The sequence below is a fragment of the Ursus americanus genome, chromosome 21 (assembly GCF_024610735.1).
Source record: "Ursus americanus isolate L20-20 chromosome 21, mUrsAme1.1.p, whole genome shotgun sequence".
NCBI classification, from domain to species: Eukaryota; Metazoa; Chordata; class Mammalia; order Carnivora; family Ursidae; genus Ursus; species Ursus americanus.
In genome coordinates, this window is record NC_142147.1 from 53,228,790 (window position 1) to 53,241,832 (window position 13,043).

The 13,043-nt window shown below is 49.9% G+C and overlaps 1 protein-coding gene across 2 annotated transcripts; it reads right to left on the bottom strand.

Annotated features, from left to right (window-relative positions):
• Positions 1-7,413: 7,413 nt before the first annotated feature.
• Positions 7,414-12,513, bottom strand: LOC148108316 (sialic acid-binding Ig-like lectin 14). 2 transcript variants are annotated; one of them, XM_087871213.1, is made up of 7 exons: positions 12,421-12,513; positions 11,955-12,338; positions 11,448-11,729; positions 11,221-11,268; positions 8,996-9,247; positions 8,751-8,886; positions 7,414-8,613 (listed from the first exon to the last, which is right to left on the bottom strand). In XM_087871213.1, exons 1-7 carry the CDS (start codon positions 12,455-12,457, stop codon positions 8,439-8,441), a joined length of 1,314 nt encoding a protein of 437 aa, XP_087727339.1. In that variant the 5' UTR covers positions 12,458-12,513; the 3' UTR covers positions 7,414-8,438. The 2 variants fall into 2 exon arrangements, with proteins under 2 accessions (XP_087727339.1, XP_087727340.1); XM_087871214.1 differs by lacking the exon at positions 8,751-8,886 and having other exon boundaries at positions 8,446-8,613.
• Between the last annotated feature and the right edge of the window lie 530 nt (positions 12,514-13,043).

A 13,043-nucleotide genomic window follows, 5' to 3' on the forward strand; every position in this document is an offset into this window, starting at 1 on the left:
ACAAAAAACAGAAGAACACATTGTTGGCTGCTAGAGGCCAGGGGCGGGCAGAATGGACGAAGGAGGTCAAAAAGTACAAACTTCTCTGTGGTCCGTGTATACAATGGATATTACTCAGCCATCAGAAAGCACGATTACCCAACATTGGCGGCAACAGGGACGGGACTGGAGGGGATGGTGCTAAGTGAAATAAGTCAAGCAAAGAAAGCCAATTATCAGATGGTTTCACGCATTTGTGGAACATAAGGAATAGCAGGGAGATCCGTGGGAGAAGGAAGGGTAGAAGGAAGGGGGGGGTAAACAGAAGGGGGAAGGAACCACGAGAGAGTATGGACTCTGGGAAACAAACTGAGGGCTTCAGAGGGGAGGGGGGTGGGGGATCGGGATAGGATGATGATGGGTATTAAGGAGGGCACATATTGCATGGAGCGCTGGGCGTTATACGCAAACAATGAATCATGGAACACTACATCAAAAACTAAGGATGTCCTGTATGGTGACTAACATAACATAATAAAAAAATTTTTTTAAAAAAAGTACAAACTTCTGGGGCCCTGGCTGGCTCAGTCAGTAAAGCATGTGACTCTTGATCTCAGGGTTGAGAGTTCGAGCCCCAAGCTGGGTATAGAGATTGCTTAAAAAAATAAAATCTTAAAACAAAACAAAACAAAAGTACAAATTTCCGGGGCGCCTGACTGGCTAGGTCGGAAGAACATGCAACCCTTGATCTTGGGGTCATGAGTTCAAGCCCCGTGTTGGGTGTAGAGATTACTAAAAATATAAAGAAATAAACTTAAAAAAATAGTACAGACTCCCAGCTGTAAAATAAGTCCTGGGGACATACCGTACAGCACGGTGACCATAATTAACAGTGCTGTATTCGATATTTGAAAGTGGCTAAGAGAGTAGATCTTAAAAGTTCTCATCACAAGAAAAAAGGTGTAACTATGTATAGTGATGGATGTTGACTAGACAGTGTGGCGATCATTTTCTAATCCACGCAAATACTGAATCACTGTGTTGTACACTGGAAACTAATGATATCTGTCAAATGTATTTCAACAAAAAATCTTAAAAAGACCAAAAAAAAAAAAAAAAAGGTCTCAAGCTGGGTACTTAAAGTGGTCCAGCACGTCCAGGCAGGGCTCCATTCACCTCCCGATATCTGCACAACGAGTTCTTCATATTCAATTCCCTCCGCTGAAACCCTTACCATGGCTTCTATTTTCACAATTGGCCCTTGACCGATTAAATCTCAAGAGATGAAAATTATTAAGCATTGGGTGATTTCAAGCACCTTCCTGATAAAACTCACAGCTAATTAGGAATAAAGGAGAACTTCCCTAACAAGATAAAGGGTGTCTTCAGAAAACAGCATACTGTTTGGAGTAGCATTAAGTCCCAGTGTAGTAAGGTAATAAAAATAAATAAAAGGTGTAAGAATTGAAATAAAAAAGAAAAGAAAAGAGAAAAGGAAAGGAAAGAAAAAAAAAGACATCTTTATGTAGAAAAACCCAAAAGTACATGCAGATACATGTGGGGGCTTAATAAGAGAGTTAGCAAGGTTTCTAGAGACAAAATCAAATTACAGGAATTAGGAGCGCCTGGGTGGCACAGCGGTTAAGCGTCTGCCTTCGGCTCAGGGCGTGATCCCAGCTTTATGGGATCGAGCCCCACATCAGGCTCCTCCGCCAGGAGCCTGCTTCTTCCTCTCCCACTCCCCCTGCTTGTGTTCCCTCTCTCGCTGGCTGTCTCTATCTCTGTCGAATAAATAAATAAAATCTTTTTAAAAAAATACAGAAATTAATTCCATTTCCGTATCGCAGTATTTTTTTTTTTTAAATCGGATTTGATAAAAGATGCCATAAGGGGGCGTGTGGGTGGCTCAGTTGGTTAAGCTTCTGCCTTCGGCTCAGGTCACAATCCCAGGGTCCTGGGTCAAGACCGGGTCGGGCTCCCTGCTCGGCGGGGAGTCTGCTTCTCCATCTCCATCTCCCCCGTTAGTGTGCTCTCCCTCCCTCCCTCTCAAATAAATAAATAAAACTTAAAAAAAAGATTCCATAGATAATAGCATCAAAAATCAACATACTTGGAATATATCTAACTATTCGGAGAGATATATAACAAAAATACAAGGAGGGGTGCCTGCGTGGCGCAGTCATTGGGCGTCTGCCTTCAGCTAAGGGTGTGATCCCGGCGTTTCCGGATCGAGTCCCACATCCGGCTCCTCCGCTGGGAGCCTGCTTCTTCCTCTCCCACTCCCCCTGCTTGTGTTCCCTCTCTCACAGCCTGTCTCTCTCTGTCAAATAAATAAATAAATAATCTAAAACAAAACAAAACAAAACAAAAAACAATGAGGTACACACCACTTAAATGGAGGAATTTAAAAATCTGTATTAACAGACATTAAAGATGTAAGTAAATCGAAAAATATGTCATGTTAATGGGGTTAAAACAATATTGTATGAATGTCAAGTGAATCTAAATTAATATGCAGAATCAGAGCAATATATCACCCAATGCCCCTGGTGACTTTTGTGGAACCTGATAAAGTCATTATAAAACTTATATTGAAGGGGTGCCTGGCTGGCTCAGGCAACGGAGCCTGCGACTCTTGATCTCAGTGGGGTCGTGAGTTAGAGCCCCACCTTGGGTGTGGAGATTACTTGAAAATAAATTCTTCAAAAAACTGTATATTGAAGTAGGGGCGCCTGACTGGCTCAGCGTAGAGCATGAGACTCTTGAATTCAGGGTGGCGAGTTTGAGCCCCACATTGTTGTAGAGATTACTCAAAAATTTAAAAAACCTGGGGTGCCTTCGGCTCTGGTCATGATCTCAGGGTCCCGAGATTGAGCCCCTCTTTGGGCTCCGCACTCAGGGGGGAGTCTGCTTCTCCCTCTCCCTCTGCCCCTCTCCCCCTGCTTGCCCTCTTTCATTCTCTTTTTCAGACACATAAATACAAAACTGTTAGGGGCGCCTGGATGGCTCAGTGGGTTAAGCGGCTACCTTAGGCTCAGGTCATGATCCCAGGTCCTCAGACCATGCGGGTGAGACTGAAAATAAGCACAATCACTTTGCAAAATCGCTCAGCAGGACAGCTCTTCCCCCTTGATCCCCTGGGGTTTCAGATCCGCTGAGGTCAAGTGCGGTCTGGAAGCAGATGCTTTTCCTCCCAATGACACCCCCCCACCACCCCCTGCCCCACGTCAGAAGGCCAATAGGCAGGAGCGTAGCGCTACGTCACAAGCTGTCATTCCCGTCACTTCCTCTTATCACGTGGGCGTCATCCGCATCATCACAAAAAGCAGGGTGAGGACAACAGAACGAGATATTTTGAGGGAGAGACAGAGATCCCATGCCCGTAACTTTTTTTTTTTTTAAGATTTTATTTATTTATTTATTTATTTGACAGAGATAGAGACAGCCAGCGAGAGAGGGAACACAAGCAGGGGAGTGGGAGAGGGAGAAGCAGGCTCATAGCGGAGGAGCCTGATGTGGGACTCGATCCCATAACGCCGGGATCACGCCCTCAGCCGAAGGCAGACGCTTAACCGCTGTGCCACCCAGGAGCCCCCATGCCCATAACTTTTTCGACAGGATATTGTTATAATGGTTATGCCTGGTATTAGTTCTGGTTAATACCTTGCTCTCCCTAACAGATCAATTAAACTTTATCGTGGGTTTGTAGGTATAGAAAAAACACAGTGTATACAGGGTTCGGTATTATCCTTGGTTTCTGGCATCCACCGGGGGGTCTTGGAATATATCTTTTACACAAATTATGCCTGTATTTGGTGCTGGGGTTGCAGGGAAGCAGCCTTTGCTCTCCTGCTGGGGGAAAGGACATCAGCTTGCATGTGACAATCACCCATCACTTTAAAAAAAAAAATTCTAAATATATTTTTAAAATTTAAATCCAATTAATTAACATATAATATATTATTGATTTCAGAGGTAGAGGTCGGTGATTCATCAGTTGTAAATAACACCCAGGGCTCATCACATATCGTGCCCTCCTTAATGCCTGTCACCCAGTTACCCCATCCCCCCACCCCTCTACCCTCCAGCAGCCCTCAGTTTGTTTCCTGGAGTTAAGAGTCTCTTATGGTTTGTCTCCCTCTCTGATTTCTTCTTGTTTTATTTTTTCCTCCCTTCCCCTATGCTCCTCTGTTTTGTTTCTTAAATGCCACGTATCAGTGAGATCTCATGTGTCTGTTGGCCATTTCTATGTTTTCTTTGGAGAAATGTCTGTTCATGTCTTCTGCCCATTTCGTGTCTGGATTCTTTGTTTGGGTGTCGAGTTTGGTAAGTTCTTTATAGATTTTTGGATACTAGCCCTTTATCTGATAAGACATTTGCAAATAATGGGGCGCCTGGGTGGTGCAGTTGTTAAGCTTCTCCCTTCAGCTCAGGGCGTGATCCCGGCATTCAGGGATCGAGTCCCACATCCGGATCCTCCGCTGGGAGCCTGCTTCTTCCTCTCCCACTCCCCCTGCTTGTGTTCTCTCTCGCTGGCTGTCTCTCTCTCTGTCAAATAAATAAATAAAAATCTTAAAAAAAAAAAAGAAAGACATTTGCAAATATCTTCTCCTATTCTGTCGGTTGTCTTCTGGTTTTGTCGACCGTTTCCTTTGCTGTGCAAAAGCTTTTCATTTTTTGAAGTCCCAGTAGTTCGTTCTTGCCTTTGTTTCCCTTCTCTTTAGAGACAATCACCCATCACCTTTAGGAATTCTTCCGCATACTGTGTTGCGTTGACAGCTCTGGGTTCTCTGCAATTATTAAGTGTGGGAGATCCAGTCCCTTTCTGTGGATGTTAAGTCTGAGCAGGACGCAGGATTTGCTGTGTTGGTTTGTAACATAAAACTGAAATCTGCTGCTGTGATCTGCGCTTGGGGGACTTAGTCAGTGAAATGTCTGACTTCAGCTCAGGTCATGATCTCGGGGGCCCTGGGATAGAGCCCCGGGTTGAGCCTTGTGTCAGGCTCTATGCTCAGCAGGGGGTCTCTCGTCCCTCTCCCTCTGCCCCCCCCATGTTCTCTCTCTCTCTCAAATAAATACAATAAAATCTTATTGAAAGAAGAAATGCTTTATTTTGGTAGAGTGAACATAGCACAAAATACCATCTTAGCTATTTTGACCATTTTAAAGTATACCTTTCACCCTGTCAGGCAACCATTACCATCATCTATTTCCAGAACTTTTTCATTTTCCCAAACTGAAACTCAGTACCCAATAAACAGAAACTTCGCATTTCCCTTCCTCCCAGCCCCTGGCAACCACCATTCTACTTTCTGTTTCTATATACATACTGTTCCGTGTCCCTCTACCATCTACGGAGAATTGGACAATATTTGTCATGTGGTGTGTGGCTTATTTCCCTTAGCATACTATCCTCAAGGTTCACGCATGTTGGAGCCTATGTTAGAATTTCCTTCCTTTTCACGACCGAATAATATTCCAGTGTGTGTGTATACACCACCTTCTGTTTATTCCTTTATCCACTGATGGACGCTTGGGTTGCTTCCAGCTTTTGGCTGTAGAGAACGAAGTTGCCGTGACCATGGGAGCACAGAGGTCTGTTTCAGGCCTTGCTTTCTATTCTCTTGGGTATCGACCTAGAAGTGCAATGGCTGGACACCGCGAGATTAGAACTTTCAGAAGTGAACATGGGAGTGGGGATGTGAATTCGTGGGGGCGGTCTGGAGAACTCTTTAATGCTATCCTCTGTAGCTGGTTATATGCCTACCTCATGTTGGAGCAATTCCATTTCCACCACGAAGAAAAGAGCTAGTCCTCCTTCTTCTCATTGAAAAGTTCATATCAAAATTATAAATAAAAGCCCAACACTGGAAACAAATGCAGTCATTGTATTTTAGAATAAACAACTGGAAGGATATTCACACATGGAATACTGACTAAAAGCAAAAACAAGACATACAAATGGCCAAGAGGCACATGAAAAAGTGCTCAACATCGCCCGCCATCAGGGAGATAAACATCAAAACCACGTGAGATACCATCTCACACCAGTCAGAATGGCTCAAATTAACCACTCAGGAAATGACAGATGTTGGTGAGGATTCAGAGAAAGGGGAACCCACTGACACTGCTGGGGGGAATGCAAGCTGGTGCAGCCACTCTGGAAAACAGCATGGAGGTTCCTCAAAAGGTTGAAAATAGAGCTACCCTATGACCCAGCAATTGCTACTGGGTATTTACCCCAAAGAGACAGATGTAGTGATCTGAAGGGGCCCCTGCACCCCAATGTTCATAGCAGCAATGTCCACGATAGCCAAACTGTGGAAAGAGCCTCGATGTCCATCGACAGATGAATGGATAAAGAAGATGTGATATCTATAGACAATGGAATATGACTCAGCCATCAAAAAATGAAATCTTGCCATTTGCAACGACGTGGATGGAACTGGAGAGTGTTATGCTAAGTGAAATAAGTCAATCAGAGAAAGACAATTATCATATGATCTCTGTGGCATTTAAGAAGTAAAACAGAGCATCATAGGGGAAGAGAGGGAAAAATAAAACTAGACTAAATCAGAGAGGGTGACAAACCATAAGAGACTCTTAACTCTAGGAACCAAACAGCGTTGCTGGAGGGGAGGGGGGCGGGGGGATGGGCAGTAAGGAGGGCACGATATGTAATGAGCACTGGGTGCCATTTACAACTGATGAATCACTGACCTCTACCTCTGAAACTAATAATACATTATACGTTAATTAATTGGATTTAAATAAATAAAAAAATAAAGCAAAAACAGTGCCAAAACCACAAGTGAATTATTGATACACATAACGACATGGATAAATCTGAAAAATGTAAAACTGGCAGAAAGAAGTCAGACCCTAAAGCATATGTAATATTTGAGTCCACTCACAGAGCGCAGAACAACTGGCAATATGGCTCCGTACCGACAGAAAAGAGGGAATGGCATGCGTGTGACTCTGTTGACTTGAAAGAGCCAAGACAAAACCCAACACCTTCAGCGTGGCACTCAAGGCTCCAAAATTTCTCACCCTGCCTTCTCTCCCACCGTGATCATGTCTCTGGTGCCCCTGGTCCTCCCTGCCAAGTTACAGGTGGTCTCAATTCTTGGCACATCTCTGGAGCTGGCCGCCCGCTGCCCACCCTTCCCCCCTCAATGCTGGGACCTGACCTCCAGGGGTAAAGGGAAAGAATCTGTACGTTGAACTGGGTGGTGGAAGCAAGAGTGTGCACATAGGTAAACATTCATCTGGTGGCACTCCTTAGATCTGATTATTTAATCAATTTAAGTTAGACCTCCAAACACAAGGAATAAATAAAAAGTCATCTTCGGAACATGTTCCACAAAAAGGATAGAAGATTAAGACGTAATTCTTCTCTAGAAACTTCCACAGAGACATTAAACAATAAAATCAATTTTTATGTTGCATTTTTAATAAAACGTTTATTTATAAGTAAGTGTGATGTTCTGTAGTAATTATTATGAGGTAGGTGTCTTTCATCTGGGAAGGAAAAGCTGTATTCGTGACTCTGACCAGAAACTCAGGGTTAAGCAGGTAACTTTTGGGTCAGGGGAAGTGACCCTGGGGAACTCCCTTCGAAGGGCAGGGCTGGGGACGGAGAAGAGGAAGGTGCGAGGGGTGGGGTGGGCAACTCCAGCAAGGAAAGGCAGGCTGAGCAGATGGAGACTGGCGTAGGCAGAAACCAGGGGACATCAGTGGAGGTGTGTATTAGTCAGATTTTTTATTTCCTTTATCTTAAAAAGCTTGCCGTCTGGGGAGAGACGGCGCCTCCCAGGGCCAGCCAGCTCTTAAAGATGGCACAGTGCTCTGCCAGGAGCCCACCTTTCAGACCAAACCAACCAATTCCCAGCCCGTGTCCCCCAAACACTCCCTTTCTAAAAAGATTTTATGTATTTGAGAGAAAGAGAGAGAGAGACAGAGAGAGCGCACAAGCAGGGGGGAGGGGCAGGGGAGAGGGAGAAGCAGACTCCCCGCTGAGCAGGGAGCCGGATGGGGGGCTCGATCCCAGGACCCCGGGATCATGACCTGAGCTGAAGGCAGCTGCTTAACCAACGGGGCCGCCCAGGCGCCCCCAAACACCATTTTTCTCTAAGCACACAGCAGGCCACCCTCGCCCCTGCCCGAAATCACCGAAGACAGGTACCAGACAACTAGAACCACCCCTATAGGCCAAGGCCCCCACAGAATTACTCCAACTAGCTGATCCTGAGCGGCACTTCTGGCCTTGCCTTTCCCACGCAAACCCCAGGCAAGGCTCTTGCGAGGCTTCCCCTGCACCCGCTTCTGCCTCCCAACCAAAACGTGGTGCTCCTTCCCCCTGTGGCCCCGCATGGCGTGGCATGCCACGTTTCCTTGGGAAAGTAGTAACTTTCTGATGCCGTTGGCCTCTCCACGTCATCGCTCATTCACCTCCCCTAATTAAACTCCTGGGGGTACAACTGAGGTTTGAGTTGAGGGGTTCCAGGAGGAAGCTGGCCATGACGTCCCCGATTTGTCCCCCTGGGCTTCAGGTCCACACCACAGTCCCGTGTTGAGGAGGAGGGAGGCTCGGTCAGGACTCTCAGCCTCGCTCCCTGGAGGCCTCCACACCTGCGGAACCAACACGGGTCTCCGATCAGAGAGCCGCCGCCGCTCCAGTTCTAACTCCAGGCAGGGTGGGACCGCTCAGCCCCCCCGGAACTCAGACCCGTCACCAGCCTTCCCTGCAGAGGGACAGGCCCGCTCACCGGCTGTAGTAGACCCAGCCGAGGCCATAGGTGAGGAGGAAGCCAGCCCCCATGAGGGCCCCTCGGATCAGGGTGAGGATTAGAGGCCAGGAGCCCTCCTGCTTCTCAGTCACACAGTTGCAGGCAGAGGGGCTTCCTGCGGAAGGGGGCACAGGGGAGGAAGTTCTGTCCCCAGAGCCCAGTCCCTTCCACACCCCCAAACACCGGACCAGGCAGTCCACCCCCAGAACCTGTGTACAACTCACTCTGCACAGAGAGGCTGAAGGAAACGTGCTGGGAGCCCAGCGGGTGCTGAGCCTGGCAGGTGAATTCCCCTTCATCTTCCACCCCTGCATGGGGCAGCTCCAGGACCCCTGAGGGCTGGGACGGGCTCAGGGCTTTTCCCTCCTGGGACCAGCTCAGCCTGGCAGGGGGGTTGCTGTCAGCCGTGCACACCAGGCGCAGGGACTGGCCCTCCAGGACAGGCAGTGATGTCCCGTTGTTCAGCGTCTTCGGGCCTGGGTAAGAGAGTCACCACAAAGTGGGCGGAGCCGAGAGATCCATCTCTCCCTCACCCTTCCCGGAGAGCCCCAAGTGCAAAGACAGGGCCATGCGACAAGGGCTAAGGGGGAGGCTAATCGGGGCTGAAGGCTCAATGACCCTGGTGGTCAAGTCGGGCCACCAGAAAGAAAGGGGCTGGGCTGAGGTGAGAAGGGCGAGTGGTGGGCGGGCAGCTCTGGTGGAGATGTGCCAAGAATTGAGACCGTCTGGCAGATGACCTGTAACTTGGCAGGGAAGACTGGAAGCACCAGAGACATGATCACGGTGGGAGGGAAGGCAGGGTCAGAAATTTGAGAGCTTTGAGGGCTGGGCTGAGGGCACTGGGCTTTGCCGTGAGGTTACCGGGAAGCAGGAAGGGCTATGAGTAGGGGAAATGCAGAATCAGCACTGGGTCTAGAAAGATCCTGCTGGGGCCAAGGGGGGCCTGCACCAGAGAGATTAAACAGGAGGCAGGGAGGCTGGGGAGGAGGCTGAGGCAACGGTCCAGGGTCCAGGATAAGATGGGAGCTGGTGGGGCCAAAGGCAAGAAGAAAGAAATGATTGGGGAAATGAAGTTCTCAAGACTTGCCGACCCATGGGGTGCAGCTGGTGAGAAGGGGAGCTATCTAGTGTGGTGTCCAGACCCCCCGCCCCCGCCCCGGGGCTAAGTAGCAGACAGACAGGCATCAGTGAGAGGCAGCTACATGTCTGATCTGCAGCCAGCTAGAGAGTTGTGGGAGGCAGCAGGATAGGGTCAGAATAGGGATGGGGTCACAGGTGGAGACATGCCCAGGAAAGTGGACACAGAGAGCAACAGGGGTCCAGGGTGGAGCTTCAGGGATTGGGAACATCGAAGGGTCCTACAGAAAATGACTAGATCAGCGATGAAAGAGTGCAGACAGAAATTCAAGTGCAGGGAGCAGAACCTGGAGCAGCCAAAATCGCCCAGACAGAGGTCGGAAAGGGGGCTGCCACGGGCTGGGGGAGGGGCTGGGGAGTCAGTGCATGATGGGCATAGAGTTTCGGTTCTGCAAGATGGAGAGAGCTCTGCAGACCGGTTGCAACACTGTGAAAGCCTTCAACACGGCGGAGCTCTAGCCTTAAGTAAGATAGTAAGTTGCAAGTTGTGTCTTTTTTACTACAATTACACATAAATTCTAGGGCGCCTGGGTGGCTCAGGCGGTTAAGCGTCTGCCTTCGGCTCAGGGTATGATCCCAGGGTCCTGGGATCGAGTCCTGCGTCAGGCTTCCCGCTCAGCGGGGAGCCTCCTTCTCCCTCTACCCCTTCCCCTACTCATGTGCGCTCTCTGTCTCTTAAAAATAAATAAATAAAATCTTAAAAAAAAAGACTCCTTCCCCCACTCCGTCTGTCCCTCTCCCCCATCTCTCAAAGGCAAATAAATAAATCATTTAAAAAGGAAAACAACCATAAACTCTAAAGCTAATGAAAAAAGGAAGGAGGTCAAAAGGTACCAACTTCCAGCTATAAAATAAGTAAGTCGTGAGATGTAACGCGCAGTACGGTGACTATAGTTAAGAGCGCTATACTGTATATTTGGAAGTCGCTACAAGAGTAGATCTCAGATGTTCTCATCTCAAGGAAAAAAATGTGTAACTGTGTGTGGTGAGGGATGTTAGGTAGACTGACTGTGCTGATCCTTTTGCAATACACGCAAATGCCAAATCATTATGTCCTACACCTGAAACTAATACACCCTTCTGTCGATTAGAACTCAAACTAAAAGATACATAATGCACCAAAACCAGAGAAAAGAAGAGGCAGCAGCTGAAAGCAATCCTGGGTCCACGATGCGAGACACTGGTGAGGTGGGTGTGGGGCAGACACAGACCCAGGGGAAGAGGAGGGGGGGGTCTCATCTCCAAGCCCTGAGCCCTGACCAGTCACACCCCACTCCAGTCACAGCCCCAGGGAAGACAGGAGCTTTCCTACCTGTGCAGTTTCCCTGCAAAATGTGGGTGGTCATCAACTGTGGAGCGTCTGAGGAGGAAAGATGTGGTGAGGGGCAGGGTGGGCTTTTGCCCTTTGTTCCAGGAGCCCCATAAGTGGAAGGGATGGGCTCTCCGACTTCCTCTAATCTCCACCAGGTAAAGGATCGCAGGGCTGACTCCCTTTCCCCCCGCTGCCCCGAGGGACTCAGCCTTCTCTCCAGCACTCACAGGAGACATTGAGCCTGATGGTTCTCTCCACGGTGCCCTGAGTTCCTGACAGCTGCACCTGACAGGTGAGGTTGCTGCCGTGGTCCCGCGGCCTCGGGATGAGGGTCAGCACCGAGGACCTGAGAGTCCCGGGGTCCAGTGAGTCAAGAGCACCCCCCACCCAGGAGAAGAAGGTGAGAGATCTTCCTTCTTCACAGGATCCCGGCAGACTGCAGGTCAGGTTTGTGGGATGGCCAGACTTGAGGGGCTCCAGAAAGTGGATGTCGGGTTTCTGTGTCAGGGCTGAGGAGGAGAGAGGAAGGTGCCTGGGCCCCAGGGAGGTGGGGACCCAGAGTGTGACCCTGAGAGGGACCAGGGCCTCAGGGCACAAGCTGACCCCGGGCCCCCACATCTCTTCCCACCTTCCCAGCCCCAAGACCTGGAGCAGGGAATGTTCCAGTGTCCTGTTCCTGTTCTAAGAGGGGGGTCTCCACGTCCCAGAGCCCTCTCCTGGGGCCCCTGCCGTACCTGTCACCTGCAGGGTCAGCTGCTTATCTTCATAAGTATATTTCCTGTAGTCTCCTGTCTCCACTTGGAACTCGTAGGCTCCCTGGTCGCTCGTCCTGGCCTCTCTGATTCTCAGGGAGCAGTTGTTGTCCCGGGAGTTCCCAACGAGGAGGAATCGGCCCTGGGTCTCTGTCTTCACCGTTTTCCTTCGGTCATTTGTAGCCACAGGATAACGTCTGTATGAGCTGTCCCCAACCCGGAACCAGTTCATGTAGGGCATCCCAGGGGAAGACCACGAGCTCCAGGGGTAGGAGAAGGAGCAGGGCACCTGGACACACAGACCCTCCTGCACCGTCGCCGAGTCCTGCACTCGGAGCTCGTACCCTGGATCCTCCTGCAGGGACCCTGCGGGCACACGGGGGCTCAGCTGTGGCTCCAGCCCCCTCCCACCTGCGCCCGGCCAGCCCCCCTCCCTCGGCCCACTCACCCCCCCACAGCAGGGGCAGCAGCAGCAGGGGCACCATGTCTGCACCGGCCAGGGCAGGAGCCCGTGTTCAGGTCCCTCTGGCAGGGAAGGAAATGGCCCAAACTGGGGGGTGAGGCCAAGGAAGCCCCGACAGGAAGCTGTGGGTGACAGAGCTGTGGTCACCACAGAAGGGGAACTTGGGCAGCAGGGGCCATGGGGGGGGGTGGAGCTGAGAACCGATCATGTCTCCCCTCTGCATCTGACACAGCAGGGGAGAATACAGAGGCCCCCAGAGGCTGGGATGCTTGTCCGGATGTGAATCTGGACGCGATCGCCTTCCAAAGACGATTTAAATCAGGAGTGAGCTCAGCGGAGGGCCAGAGCAGCTAGAAAAGAGAAACAGGAGTGTGCAGGCAGCCTCAGCCCCGAGCCCCAGCCCTTTCTCTTCCCAGTTCCCCATCAGCCTGGGCGTCCAGCCCCGGGGCTGCTTCGGGGAGTCCTGTGCAGGGCCAGTGGGTCTTAGCTCCCCATCATGTCCTACAGTCCCTTAGACACGTACCAAACCTGGAGCCCCCCGGAACCGCAGCTCCAGGACTTCGACAGTCATCCAGACCCACCGCAGCAACGTCCCGCGGATCTGGGGA